The 15,847-nt window shown below is 39.2% G+C and overlaps 1 protein-coding gene across 5 annotated transcripts in view; it reads right to left on the bottom strand.

Moving 5' to 3' along the window:
• The window catches only part of ATF7IP (activating transcription factor 7 interacting protein), a 62,063-nt gene extending 46,886 nt beyond the window's left edge, over positions 1-15,177 (bottom strand). For 2 of the 5 annotated variants that reach the window (XM_053406776.1, XM_053406777.1), the window contains exon 1: positions 7,692-7,775. In XM_053406776.1, coding sequence (XP_053262751.1) covers positions 7,692-7,738 — 47 coding nt within the window. In that variant the 5' untranslated portion in view covers positions 7,739-7,775. Of the gene's footprint in view, positions 1-1,372; positions 1,701-7,691; positions 7,776-14,096 lie in introns of those variants that run through there. The other 3 variants (XM_053406779.1, XM_053406780.1, XM_053406778.1) reach the window with 3 other exon arrangements.
• Between the last annotated feature and the right edge of the window lie 670 nt (positions 15,178-15,847).

Here is a 15,847-nt window from a genome sequence, read left to right as displayed (position 1 = left end):
TTACAAATATGGGTCCAACTCACATGTCGCATTCTCATATCCGTATGAGAATGCAATATGCCCATTTTGCAGTTACAAAGGACACGCATTTAGTTCAGGGGGAAACTGCCCACTATATTACTTGAGATCCATAATTCTACAAATTAATTCTCCATGTAAGAAAGGATACCTACTGAGAACGAAGGATCATCAATTTTGATAGGGTAAGTAGAGAAGATATGGTTTGTTTCCCCTGAGCCTCTGAGGTGGCAAGGAACGCAAACCCATCGGCTCCTCCCCAGAACGGTCATAAGAAAGAAAAAGGGGAGACACTGCCCCCCACTGTCACCACCATGGTGCTTCTGTCAGCAGAGTCAAGACCGTGAGCAAGTTTCCCCCATTACTCCAATTAGATTAAGAATTAGGTCCGCTGAGATCTGAATTGTTTCCAAATTACAAAACAGTGTGACCATGTTGGGAACTCCGTTTTAGAAAGATACCTGACATTTTCCCTATTAATTGTGGTATACCGCTTAAAAAATTAAGAAGTCTATGTAATGTTAAACTGTTCTTATGTAGACTTCACTTATGGAGGACATAATGCGCAACATTATGGGTCCTGAGTTCAGGAGCAATATTCAGCTTCTGCCCCTAAAGCCCATGTTTTGGAAAATAGTCTTTAAGCTGGAAATCTAAATGCTACCTTTGTAAGCATGTGCTGTCACTTAGCTCATTCTCTGGGCCAGTGAAAATCTTCACGGGACACTTAATATATTTAAATAAAAATATATGCCATAATTTTTGTGTTTTAAATTAGCTCATATCTAAAATGGAACAGCGTCAAGGTCTAAAACTTAAATTTTATTTCTATTATTTCTTGCAATAAATTCTAAAATTAAATTCTAAAAAGTAAATTCTAAAATTATTATTACTGACAACACACTGGATAAATGCATAAAGTAGTTACGTAATTATTTAGAAATACAATGGGGTTCTATATTCTTCCAAAATTACAATAATCTAAGTATCTCAAGAATTTAAGATTAAAAAAAAAATGTTGGTGACTGCGCTACTGCTTCATCCTTTATACAAAGTTGAATACAAAGCTAGCAAAGATCCACTATTTTCTTTTTCTTAATAAAATCAGCTGATTCTGACTTCTCGAAATGGTGGCAACACCAAATTACAGCCCCCTTTAAGAACAGTGACCTTTGACCCCAGCAAGCACTTTCACAGTCCTTGTGAAACACGCGTGTAAAACTTACCTTCACCAATAGCTGAAAACTTAAAAAATACCCACTTTGCCAATAATTGTTGATTTTTGGTGTCACACTTGTATACACACACATCCTGAACTATTTAGAGAAAAGCAAAATCCAGAATTGTTTCTTACCTCAGAATCTGTAACATGTGACTTCACCAGATATGCTCATTAGCATACAGGCAGGCTAAACAGCTCCAGAGAACATTTCGTCAGCCATTTTGAGACTGCACTGTTTCAGCTACACTGAAAGTGCGACTAAGATGGCTGCACTGTGTGCATTCAACAGCAGCCAGTAACAACGCAGCAGTGTGTAAAGCACTTATTACAAAGCACCTCCCTCCTTACACAGTAGTACACACACACACAGTGGCTATTAGTGCACATGCTGCAGAGACGCTGCAGTATCTTGGAGCACAAGTGCTACAAACAGAAAAAACTCACAAGGCACAAAGAGTGCCTCTCTGAACCAGTCGGTCGATCAGGATATAACACTCCAATCCTGATCTGAATCCAAGCAGCTGCAAGTCCATGTCACATATTATTGACAACAGGAATGAAGCCAAATATTACTGGCAGGCAGGGAATGCTAGTCAGGAGCCAGATTTTCAGTTCTCTCTTTTCTTAAGGCATTAGAAACCCTACTCAAATCATTCACACTATAAACATTACAGAAACATTTTTCAAAAGTTGTGCAGGAGAATAGGTAATTAGGTTTTTTCAAACACCAATGAACTCAATTCCTTCCTTAAATATGTTCTGGTTTAAAGACCTTCTGTCTAACAGGATAGTATGCAGAGGTGCAAAAATGCTTTAACAGAAGCATATATGCGAGACAGATTAAGTATTTGCAGTAACATTTGCCCTTTCAGCCACAAAGGACAGAATACACATAGAATAGAACAGAGATTAAATATACCTCATGTCATAATAGTACAATCATAATTTGTAGGCTTGTTGTTCACTCTAGATAGTTATTTCAGCATGATTTCAGTGACCCAAGTATAATATAGTTTTCCTTTCTTTTTGCATGTATAATATTTTTATTGTGTATTTTCCTATTCTGTGCATGAAGGGTTAAAAACAAAAAATTCAACTAAATTACAGAAGTTAGCAGTAGCTACCTCCTTATCATACTCCATGATTATGAACATCAGAATAATGTAGATGGTGTTTTAGAGTGTTGCACCTCACATACATCATTGTAGAAATTCTTGCTATCATCCCTGTTTGAACATGATAGTCTGAGGCAGAGATCTAATGGTTTGCCTGAAGTGGCATAGCAAGTTTGTGGTTGTGGTTAACATTTGAACTGGAGACTTCCTGGCTGCCAGCTCACATTCGTTATTACTAGGCTACACCACCTCTCAAGTACAGCAATCAAATTACAGATTATATCTGTCTTCACTAACTGAAATATAAAAATTATAGATAAACTACACTTTCCAGGACTAGCCTGTTGCAAAAACATGGGTCCTTCTTGTTTTTAGAGAGGCTAACTGAAAGAATCATTGATTGTTCAAATCATTGTTCTACAGGTATGTTTTGTGATTTGCTGACAATTTGCTTGGCATCCTATGTAAAATTCATGAACGTCAATGAGATCATCTGATCTTGACTTCAAACAGATTCAAGCATCTATTGTAATGTGGAACGTTTTGCTGACTGTACCACTTCAGATTCTACCAGGGGGAGGAGCATATCTGATTGCTTTCCAGTTTTTCTTTTAACCTCCTCCCAAACTTTATTTCCATGGACATGGAGGTTTTCTTTATTTAAAGAAACAGCAAACATTGAGTCAGAGGCTTTGCCAAAAATTTTTTATGAGCTTATAATGGTGAAAGTTACAGATAGCTATTACACCAGATTCCCAAGTTCTTTGCCCAAAGAGTTTTATGGGAAGGGAGAAAGGGGCTTCAATACAGTGGTACCTAGGGTTAAGTACTTAATTCGTTCTGGAGGTCTGTTCTTAACCTGAAACACCACTTTAGCTAATGGGGCCTCCTGCTGCCGCCACACCATCGGAGCACAATTTCTGTTCTCATCCTGAAGCAAAGTTCTTAACCGAGGTACTATTTCTGGGTTAGCGGACTCTGTAACCTGAAGCGTATGTAACCTGAAGCGTATGTAACCCAAGGTACCACTGGACCTGGTTATATATATGTTTGTGAGAATACAGTGATGATGCACCCTGCTTGCTTGCACATCACCAAAACCTGGAACAGGCACTCACGTGATGAGCATGCACTGCAGACATGTCCATAAAAGTTAATTCTAAAGCAGTCTGCAGACAATCCAAGAGGTTAAATGTAACCTTACAAAACAGTTATTCAAAGGCTCTACGGGATTTCGACACATTGTCCCCTCAGTACAAAATGCAAGCATAGGGCAATGAAGTAAAGAAACATGTTCAGCAATTTATACTTTTTAATTACTTGCTACTAGCAACGTGCTTTTGAGCCCTAAGGTACTATCTTCAAAGATATATCTGTAATTAAGTTTTGAATTCACTTTGTTTTTACTAAAACACCATTCAGCTTCATATCACATCCATTATAAATATCTGAATTATTACTCAATTAATTTTGCTATTTTAAAATGTTTACAAATTTTATGTTAAAAGTATGTCAAGTGATTTTAAATTACAAAATCTGAATAATAATGAAAGATATGATATGAAGCTGAACACTCTGAAAATCAAAACTGGTAAGTTTTTTCTTTTAAAAAAAATCTGGTTTCAACATTTAAGAGGATTTATTATCTCTGGTCTTACTCTACTACTTCTAGACCAGGCTTCCTCTAACTCTGCCTGCCAGATGTTTTTGGACTACAACTCCTATGATCCCTAGCTAGCAGGACCAGTGGTCAGGGATGATGGGAATTGTAGTCACAAAAAACATCTGGAGGGCCGAGTTCAAGGAAGTTTGAGGAAGTTCTAGACTGTAGTTGCAGTTATTACAGACCAAACCTTGGCTCAAAACATGTGGAGAAAAATGTGGTAAAAAGCGACACACAAAACTCACTTTGCAACATGTAAACATGTTCAAAAGATACCCTCTCCGGAAATTCAGACTGTTACTGTGCCAGGTGTTTCTCTAAACAAGATTCGAAGCAGCTAGCATTACAACACAAGCTTGTTTGGAGCACTATGATCTGAATGTAATGAAAAATTCAATTCGAGGGTGTGGTGATGGAGTTTTTAAAACGTGCCAAACATAAATGTTGTATGTTTATCTTAAATCTTGTTTTTTGAACATGGCAACTGCTGACTCAGAGCTACTTCAGCCTTCCTCAATGAAAGAATTTTTATAAGCCACACAAATTGGCTACCCCATCACAAAATGCAAGATTGTTAACCTGAAACAAGCTACCGTGGACATCCTGCAAATGCAGCTCAAATGGCTTTCTACTACGCAACCAAACTTTGAGAGTTGGGGGAAAGAGTTCAGGCCAATCTAGAAATAACAAAGATGTGTGGCCTTGATTCCCCTTGATCTCTACAACTTTCAATACCAATTCAATTCAATTTTCCTGAATTGATTATGTGGTATGGAAATGAGAGGCCTTGTATTTGGTGGTCCTACTTCTACTTACTTCCAGGAACACTGGGTGATTATACTCCAGTCTCATGGCAATTATACTGTTAGGGTTCCACCTTGTCCCCTAAATTACTGAAGATCTTATAAAGCAGTCAATAGAAGATTTAGGCCAAGGAGTCATCAACAAAAAGACAATATCCAGCTCTATTTCTGTGCAACTTCCAAGTCAGCCTAGATATGACTACCATTTCACTAATTAATTTTCTGAAAATTTGAGTGCTCGGGAACAAACAGTATAACAAAGAAGATCAAAAGGGTACATTTTTTACCAGCTGAGTAGCCAGTATAGCTTCCAAATGTGTATAGACTTCATGTAACCAAACCAAAACTTTTTCAGATTTGTAAATATCTTAATACTAGATACAAACTGGTTTGGATCTAGACTTAGTAATGCATGACTATGCCTGGATTCAACTCCATTTTTCAGAGTTTATGAACATGTCTGATTTCATTTAATGTGAATGGGTTTAAACATTAAATAACAATGAATTACAAGTTTTTAATGAGTCTCAGTCGTAAACTAATCATTTGTGAATATGTGAAACAAAATAGAATACAATAAACACAATTTGAATCTTTTTATAGTTCTTTTTAGGCAACTTAAAATCTTGCATTTGTCTTCCATAGTTTTTTAAAGTATTTCTTTTTTCTCAGAGAAAAACAAAGGAAGAACCACTTCACAAATTCTCAAGTTTGTATTAGTTTTCGTAGGACATCCACAGATACATATGATACAGTAACAATGCAATGTGCATGGTAAGATCTGAGAAATATCCCTTCAGGGTACATTGCAGGAAAATCATTAAAAGGAAAATGGGTCAAAGAAATACTAATTAACTCAATAAAATTATTATAATCAGGCCCAGCATTTCAAGCTTGGAATCCTAGTCTTTCACAGAGCCAAGTGCAGTGCCACATTGTCAGATTCATTGAAAACCCTAATGAAATATGCATATTGCCATTTTTTTTCCTGGAAAATTTCCCAGTGTCTTTACATTGTGGCCCAAACCAAATCATACACACCATGCTAATAACAATAGCTGAAAATAGTTAAACAAAAATATTTGATGGGGAGGGGGCTGGAAACAGAGCACATTAGCTTGGCTTGTATATTGCTTTTTAAAAATCAAAGTTTTATTCAAAATTATTTTTATTTGAACACTTGACATGCATACATTTCCCTTGTTTACATTGGGAGAGCGGATGATGGTGCTTATTCACACTAATTTTAGCACACCCAAAGAGGAGTGTATTTTCTTTCAGTATAGTAATCTGGAAAAAGATAATATATTTGAAACGACTAAGTTTAACTAGTATTGGATCAATTTATGAGGTTACTAATTAACTTTATGAAGCAATGAATTTTCTGAAATACCAAATTTATATGAAAAACTACAATAGAGGAAAATTGCCCAGAATATGGGGGGAGGGGAGCTATCACGCGTCACTGACTATCAGAGCCTGCTGATCTTAGATTATAGTAAGAGGTCCCGAATAAATAATATACAGTGGTACCTCAGGTGTCGAAAGTAATCCGTTCCAGAAGACTATTTGACTTCCGAAACATTCGACAACCAAGGAACAAAGGGCTGTTGGCAATTCCCATTGAGAAAATTGAAAGACGCCACATAAGCCATTTGACTCCCAAGGCACATCCAAATACACATTAAGATCATAGGAAATTGCCTCATACCACTGGTCCATCCATCTCAGTATTATCTAGACTGACTACCCATTCTCCAGGGATGGAGCATTTTGTATGCCTGCTAGGGAATAAATCTGGGGTCTTCTGCATGTGGCACTATGGCTGATCTGTGGCTCTTCTTTTATGATTTTGTCAAATAAAAAACAAGAACAATCATAAACGGTTCACTCAAAACTCTGTTGAGGAAAGGTACACAGGACGCATGTTTCAAGGTCAAGGCTATACAGTGGTGCCTCACAAGACGAAAATAATCCGTTCCGCGAGTCTCTTCGTATTAGCGGCTATTAAAGGCTTAGCGGCTAAAAGGCTATTAGCGGCTTAGAAAAAAGGGGGGGGAGCGAAAAAACTCGCAAGACTCGCAAGACGTTTTCGTCTTGCGAAGCAAGCCCATAGGGAAATTCGTCTTGCGAAGCGCATCGAAAAACGGAAAACCCTTTCGTCTAGCGGGTTTTTCGTCTTGCGAGGCATTCGTCTTGCGGGGCACCACTGTATCCAGTTGGATCCAGGATGTTCCTGACAACTAAAGCCAATATAGATACACTTGTTGATGATTACAGGATTTTCTTGGAATATTTGTATCCTACCTCTCAATTTCAAATTGTAGATGATTTGTCATACAAGAACTGGAAACTGGATTTGTCATGGAGATAAATGTTACTTCATTGTCCTGGCTAAACAAATCCCAAGTGCCTGGTTGTCCAGGCTATGTGTTATGATACTAGTGCTTAAGATATTAAACAATTGACACATGAAGCAGTTTCCTGAACAATGCCTTTGAGTTCCTTAAAAACAAAACAAAAAAACCTTCATACTAAAAAAAATCTAAGAACCTGTTCTTTTTCTAGCATTCTCCTATTTAATATTCACTACTGAAATAACATTTTTGAAAAATTCCTACTATTAATACATTTGCTTACGACGCAAACTTACTAATTTAGTTATTACATTTATACCCTGGTTTTTTCCAAGGAGCTCAAGGTACCATACATGGTACTTCATCTCCCTATTTTATCCTAACAAGTATGTGAGGTAGGTTAGGCCAAGACACAGGTACTGGTCCAAAGTTACTCAGAGATCCTCAACTGAAGAGCTGCTGGAAAAGGAAACTTTAAAGAAAAGTCCACCTAACTAAAACTGGGTACATTACCTGATGGAACTGCTCAGACCTTTAAAAGGATAAAACGAATTGATCATCCTCCCCCACCGATGCAATCAATGATAGCGGAGGTACTATGTCTTCAGACTAACAGGATCAAAGTAAAACTCTGATTAGAAACATGAAGGCCTCCTTGATCAGTTGTTGTTGTTTTTTTTTTTTTATTATTATTATTATTATTATTATTATTATTTTGTTAAGATTTATATACCAGCCTTCATTAAAAGATCTCAGGGTAGTTCACAAGATAAAACTACAATATAAAAACACAAGTAGTTAAAACAACAAAACAATAGCACCCTCTCCCACAAATACATTAAAAAGGCTGTAGAATATTAATCAGCCAAAGGTCTGGTTAAAGAGGAAAGGTTTTGCCTGGCACCTAAAGATATATAATGAAGGCGCCAGATGAACCTCCCTGGGAAGAGCATTTCACCAATGGGGAGCTGCGACAGCGCAACGGCACTATTTCCCCTGGCACCATTGGGCCCACCCTCACTGAAATGTAGTGTACCCACCTCATAGAATACCAATTTTATGAAGTATTACAAACCACCCCAGATTATCTTGTGGGGGACTTGTGTGAGGGAAAACTTAATAATTTGGAGCCTCAGGCAGGATTTGATCAAATAAACAATAAAGAAGTCATTAAACAAAGGAAGTTTATGACACAAGTGGGTCAAACATACGATACTTCAGATTATATTATTTCAGTTCTTTCTCAGTTATTGCACAGCTGTTGCCGCTTAATTCTTTGGTTCTTAAACAAGGGGGTACTTCCTGTCAGTTACACACCCCTACTCCAGAGGTACTCCAAGAAACAGACTCAAGGGATCACCACACCCCTCTTAACTGGTTTGAGAGTCTTCTCTTTCTAGAAGAATCTCTTCCTTCCTGACTGGAATGAGTCCTAAATAGACTGTATTCTCACAGCTTCTCCTGGCTCAAGCTCAGCATCCCAGTTAATTCCTGGTCTAATTACTCCTACAGGACACCACACACTGTCCTTCACACTAAACTCAGAGACTTCTTTCTCTAGCTTTTGATATATTCCTGAGAGTGGATGTTTCTACCCAGAACCAACTCTCTCTCCTCTCACTATCTCCCTACCTATCTCTCAACCTACCAACTGTCTCTCCAAAACCTCCCCTTTTCAACTCCCTCTCCTGGAACTCCAGCCAGTCATAAGCTGCCATTCATTTAACCATTTACTGGCAGGGAAAAAGAAAAAGAAAACACTTGTTGACCCAACCTGCCCAGCAAAAACAAACTTTTCTGTCACAGGAGCCACTGCAGAAAAGGCCTGTTTTCACATTGCCACCCTCCAGACTTCTCGCGGAGGAACACGAAGAAGGGCCTCAGATAATGAACACAAAAGCCTGGTTTGGTTTATATGGGGAGGAGGTCCTTGAGGTATTGCGGTCCTGAGCAGTTAGTAGAATGCAATACACAACACTAACCAAAAAGAGTCCAAACAGAAGGAACCTGATTATAACATCACTAGCAGTGTTACCTGAAGATTTGTAAGATGAAATTACTACCTATTCAGGATAAGTAATGTAATAACTTAGGTAATGATACAACAAGAATGGGAAAGGAAGTGAAATGCAAAGATACAAAATTTAAGTTTGTAAACCATTAGGCAGGATTGAGGGGACGTCGTTAGGCGCAGCTGAGCCAAAGAGATTTAATAAGAGGATATGATGTTACGCAATGTGATTATATGTAAAACTAATAAAAAATATTGTATCTAAAAAGAAAGAACCTGAATATAAACATCAAAATGATGATAATCTAGAGAGTGCAAAAAAGATTCTGCAATATATTCATGATCTTCTCACAAAGAAGGAAAGACTCACAAAGGAGTTTAGGACAGGCAAACGACAGGCATGTTTTAGTTGGCATCCTTCTGTCTCAAGAGAGTGTGCCTCTGAGGGGTAAAGTCAAACTGCTGTTTTAGCAGAACCAAAGTGACCTCCCAGGGCACAAGCCTAGGCTGTGTGTGTGTGTGGGGGGGTGTCTTCTGCTAACTCCCATGGGGGAACATAACCCCTGCACAAAACAAGGATTGCCTGTACATTAAATTATATAATCTCTTCACTGATGTCTATGAGCAGCTCTGTCTTCTGCTCCCAGAGTAATTTAAAACTAAATGACTTTGGATAGAAATGGCTTCTATCCAAACAATGAACTGATCTTTTCTACTCTTTATATGTTTTTGTCTTCCGGTTCCAGCCACACAATTCTACTCCACTGCCCACCCCCCACAGTGTCTCAGTCTCCACAATCCATCCTATTGATTCATTAAATGCTGGGGCAGGGTCCCATCCCCCCTTTAGATTTGTTCCTTAGATTTGTTCCTGAGCTTGTACATACCTCAGCATTACCTCAAGTCTGGAAGTACGGCTGTCTTGTGTTTCAGTAGTACAATTTTGGTGACAAAAAGCACAAGAATAGGGACACTTGAATCATCATTAGTATATAAATAACTAGATGACTACCCATCCATTCAATATAAATCAATGGTGTATTTTCTACTATGAAGTCATAATAATGAAGCTGCATCTTGTATGAGATAATCAAATGAAAGGTGATTTGCAAATATTTAGGTATGATGAGCGCTACATATGCAGTCTTCAGTACACTGCATATTTTGATTCAGTCCAGAATTTTTCTTTATTACACAATACATGGCTTTATGGTGATATAGCTTTATTAGTGACCCACTCTCCTCTCTTTACAGCTGTAGAAGTTTTCACTATTAACAACAAGTAGTTGCTTAATCATTGCAGTTTAATAAATTAATATTATAAATACCAAAGCTCAATGCAAATTACCATTTAAGGATAGACAAGCAGGGGTTCACAAACATGTCCAGCCATGACAACTACTCTCCTTTGCCTCCTAGTTCTCACCGAACTGAAGAGCACTTTGTGGAAGGGAAGCAACCACCTCTCATTTTATGCTGCAGATTGTGAAGGGGGCAAGGAACAGCAGGAATATCTTGCACTGCTCAGGAGAGACTCCATATTTTCCCTACCTTCTTCAGACCACCCCAAGTTCCCCTTTATAAGCCAGGACACTTTCAGAAAGGGAATAGGGTTGGTGCAAACAAAATAATGGTGGACGTAAACCAAAATTTGTAGGCTTCTGAAGAAAATGTGTAAGAATTTGCCATTTAATGAACCACACATTATTAAGACTAGTATCTACTCTTTTTCCTCTATTAAAGTTTAGGAGTCAGAAATATAGACTATTAAAGTAACAGTAAAAAGTAAAGTATTTGTTTTGTTTTGTTTGTGTGTGTGCGTTCTAAAAAGAAAAAAGTTCAAATCCCATCAGTAATCTGGAATATCTAGATAAAGAGACACATTGGGAGTGATTCAGCTGAATAGCCACCTTAAATGGTCTGTGCTATTGTCAAGAAGGAAACACCCATTCTAACTTCACTCTGAAATACAAAACATTTATTAGCTTTGGATACAATAGGAAGGAAACACCCAGTGTTAAAGGTGGGGTTTTTTGTCAAAGTTTGGCAAATTGGGAAGAGGAAACTTGCATGCTACTCAGTGTTTTGTTTCAGCTTCAGGTCCACCAGTCTAAACTGATACTGACCCTGTAACCATTGTTCGATAAATCAAAGATGTATTCAAAATACAATCAAAATAAAAATAAAATAAAAAATTGTCCAGTAGCACCTTATAGACCAACTAAGTTTGTTCTAGTATAAGCTTTTGTGTGCATGTACACTTCTTCTGATACACTGAAGCGGAAGTCACCAGACCCTTATATATTGTGGGAGGGGGGGGTATTTCTCAGAAGCGTAGTAGGAGTTGGGTGATTGGCTCAATGGGTATGGTAAACCTGTTGACGACTGTTTAACGACTGCAATTAGTCTTACAGGAAAAAGCAAGTGATAGTATGCAGATGACCAAAAATAGCTTTAGCATGTGTAATGAGACAAGAATCCAATATCTCTATTCAGACCAGGTCTATCCATAGTTTTCATTTTCGTAATAAGTTGTAATTCAGCAACTTCTCTTTCAAGTCTATTTCTGATATTCCTTTGTAATAAGACAGACTATGTCAGACCAACACGGCTACCTACCTGAATCTAGAATCAAAATAGTGGATAAATCAGAACACAAAGCCATCTCTGTTCAGTCATGAAGTTTAGCAAGTTTGTCTACTCTCCTCACAAAGTGTAACCTACCTTACAGGATTGTTGTGAGGATTAAGTGGGAAACATCTTATGTATGTTGCTCTAAATCCCTTGGAGGAAGGGAAGAATAGAAAAGGGATGAAATAATTCTCTGTGGGATAGGCTAGCAGTTTTGCAACCGATATTTTCCCTTTAATTTCTATTATTTCTGCACTTTATATTATGTAGTCCAATCCAGATATATAAAGCATATATGCACTGTTCTTGAAGGATAAGTAAAACATAACACAAACTACCAAGTATACGTCTTGTTTAGTGTGAAGGATTCACATTGCACATCACATACCCTACTGAGTTCATTTAACTAAAAACTGAATTGGTATATTTAACAGTTGGGTGATGCACAGACTTCCTTAAATAAAGCATATAGACAGAAACTTGAGGCACGGTATTTCCCTCTATTCCACCTCCCCACTTGGAAGCACAAAGGCCCCTGGCTCTTATACGGAAGTCAGAGGTATGTGTGCACTTCCCCCTTTCATTCCAACCCCCCTCCAAGAATCAAAGATGGCTTGATAGAGGTATGGAAGGCGCGCACACTTCCTATTTCCTTATAATAACTTGGTGCGCTTGCCCATGTTCCCAAGGAGGGACAGTAACAGAAGAGTATTCTTTTGTGCCCCATGGGGATCCCTTCACATGTGGGGAAACTGCACTTGCGCATGTGAGGGTTATGCTTACACCCTGAAGCTTCATAAGACAGCCATTTTGAGTTTAACAGCAGTGCATTTTGCACTACAAAACTGTGTCCAGAATACAAGCTAGTTTTTTATGTATAGATATAGAAAAGCCACTCAAGACTATGAAAAGTATCAGAAGATGAGAACTGGAGTGCGGTGGGACAACTTAGATTTGATAATTTACCATTTTAGCAATAAACTAATAAATAAAAACTCCACACACTTATTCAAAGAAGTGGAATCGTCTCCCCCGGGAGGTTGTGGACTCTGCTTCCTTAGAGATTTTTAAGCAGAGACTGGGTGTCAATCTGTTATGGATGTTTTAGCTGAGATTCCTGCGTTGCAAGGGGTTGGACTAGATGACCCTTGGGGTCCCTTTCCAACTCTACAATTCTATGACTCCATGAAATACAGATTTTTATTTTCAGTTTCCTGCACCTTCAATCTTGCAATAACTGTATGAGGGTTCTTATTAGAAAAGTTCTAATTGGGCCATTCTGACATAGTAAGCATTTATATAGTGCTTTTGAGTGTTCAACAAACTCAAAATTAATCTGTGATATAACCAGGCCAGACATTCTGCCATCATGTAATAAAAGTATGCTTATTTATGCAGATCTATTTAATATGAAAGTTAATACGAATAGATGTTGCTGTTATGTAATAACAAGGCTTTTCCTTCCGTTCTTCAGGTACCAACCATTATCTTCTCCCTCGTTCAAACTCTGGCACAATATTTCTGTCAACATCATCAATAAGATATTTTTACTTTTACAAGAGCAGACTAAAGGCACACTCCCTAACGAACGTGCACACAACAGCCTACTGCTATGTTGAACCAATGAACAGTATCTCACTGTTGCTGTTTACAACTGATCTCCTGGATACACATGCATAAATGGGGGCAACAAATATATTCAGATTTTATTCTGTAGCCTATCCTGAGACAATAGAGATCCTCAAAGAACTACCCTCCTATTGGGCCATGACTTGCTTATTATATAGCCAGTCCCAGCAGCAAGCCTGTTCCAAAATTAAACTTGGCAGCTTGCAGTCCATGAAACCAGAAAGGGAGAAGGCCAGAGTATTGTGGTATCATTATTTAATACTACACAAATGGTGATGGCAGAAAGGAGAGGTGAGTGAGAGACAATCACATTTTTATGGGACAATGGCATTTTTAGAGCAGTGCTCGTTTTTTACTTTATGTATGTATTGGATTTAGATCACATTTTCCTCTAGCACTAAAAGTATTCTGGAACTTTCTAAGTGGGGACATGAAAGTAACCAAGAAAAGTTGCCCAACCCAATTTTACTTCCTTCACCCACTTGAAATAAACATTTTAGTAAGCTAACAGAAATAAAAAAGGTTCTATGACAGCTGTCTGATTAATCATAATGAAGCTGCAGCAACGGAATAAACTTTTAAATAAAGAAGACTACTTGCATTCAACCAACCAACATGTACAGAACACTGTAAGTTAAAACACTAACCGATTGCTCCGACTTCCAGCTTATTCGTCCTCGTGTGCTTAGAAGCAAAGCGAACGGCAGCTCGCTCGGAAGCCTCAGCTCCTCGTGGCGCCTCTCCACCCCACGAGAGCTACAGGCGAGGGCTTCGCGCGCGCTTACGCACTGCGCATGTCCGGGAGCAAGCACTTCCTGCCAGCAGGGAGGGCTCCTCCTCCTCCCGGCCAGACAGGCAGCGCGTGGGTGGGGGTGGGGAAAGAAGCAACCAGGAGCTGCCGCTGGGGGCAGCAGAGCGCCGCAGGGATCCTCCAGAGCAGCCGAGATCCGTGAGAAGCAGGTTGGAGGAATCCGGGAGAAAAGAAGAAGCCTTCCCCTCGCAACAAAACGCAGCCTGAGGTGACTAGTCCAGTTGCTTTCTGGTAAAACTGCCGTTGGTTGCCGCCGTTTCCGACGCAAGCCCTGACTCGTCCCCAGCAGCCCCGCTCCCTCCCTGCCCTTCAGAGTCCGAGTGGTACCTGCGCGCGCGTCCTCCGCCGCCACCGCCCGCGCTTTAGAGCTCTGCCCACGATCGCTGCCGTCTGCCTCCGCTGCCGCCGCCGATTCAAAAAAACACAACCTACAGCATACGTTTGGCCGTTATGCAAATGAGCACCGATCTCTCCTCCCACTCCCTTTTGGCCACACCTCCTACCGGGAAGCGGGGGGCCGGATGCGCCGAGCGGCTTTTTTTCTCCCCGCCGGCCAATCCGCATATTGGCCGTTTCAACAGTTATGCAAATGAATCACAATTATTTAGCATATTTTGCTCGTTGCTCCTCCCATCCTAGGATTAAGGATATTATTGGTCAGCGCGACGAGCGGCTGATAAGGGATTTAAGGTGGAACGGCAGTGCTCGCTTGCTCCCAGTTAACTATTGAGGACGGGGGTGGTGTTTCTGGGGCTTATAAAGCGAACGGAAGTTAGTAAGTTCTCCCCTTCTGGCTCAGCAGGCGCTGTTTGCTTGTAACTCTATATGTGTGAGAATAATGGTGTTCCTGGAGGGAAGCTCCACCTTTTAGTCGGGAGATGAGTCACTAGTCCTCAACGCCTCTTCCCAACTGCAACTGCTAGATCAAAAAAATTAAAAGTAAAACAAGGGGCACTGCTGTTCTGTGCAGGCATAACATAAAAATGTTTGTTGTTATGTACTGGTGTCCTAACACCAGTGTTGTGTTTCTAGCAGCCGCTTTTTCCTTTTCCTTTTATCACAATAGTTGGTGCCCTTGACACTAAATTGGCTATAAATATTGATACTGCAGCTAGGTGATGTATCCATTTATTTACTAAGACTACTTCCATGTGTTTTGTTTTATTTATTAAGTGTAATTGTTTATCTATAATTACCTAGAGTTGCAAAAAAAAAAAGGTATACTAGGACATGAGTTTTAACTGCCTGTGTAAAGTTTATTGTTTTAATTTGTACACTGCCTTTATTCACAGGAGTACTTAATTTTTTTTCTCTGTTGAGGCGCTCTCATTCCCCAGCATATGAAGTAGTTTTTAGTGCTAACAAGTCCAGTATTTCATGAAGGAAGACAGCACTATATCTCACAAATTTTATGGATCAGGATTGCATGAACGTCATGGGCATTCTGTGGATGCTTACTGTGTCATGACTTCTTACTTATGGTATTTTGTCAATATTTTTTATTTGTCCTGAGTTTATGAACTCTCCCATTCTATTTAGTGCCAGGAAAGGAGCGCTAATTGGCAATATTGGGGGGGGGGGCTGATG

Source organism: Podarcis raffonei, chromosome 10 (genome assembly GCF_027172205.1).
Source record: "Podarcis raffonei isolate rPodRaf1 chromosome 10, rPodRaf1.pri, whole genome shotgun sequence".
Classification (NCBI taxonomy): domain Eukaryota; kingdom Metazoa; phylum Chordata; class Lepidosauria; order Squamata; family Lacertidae; genus Podarcis; species Podarcis raffonei.
Note: the sequence above shows the minus strand (reverse complement) of the source record. Positions and strands in the feature narration are given on the sequence as shown.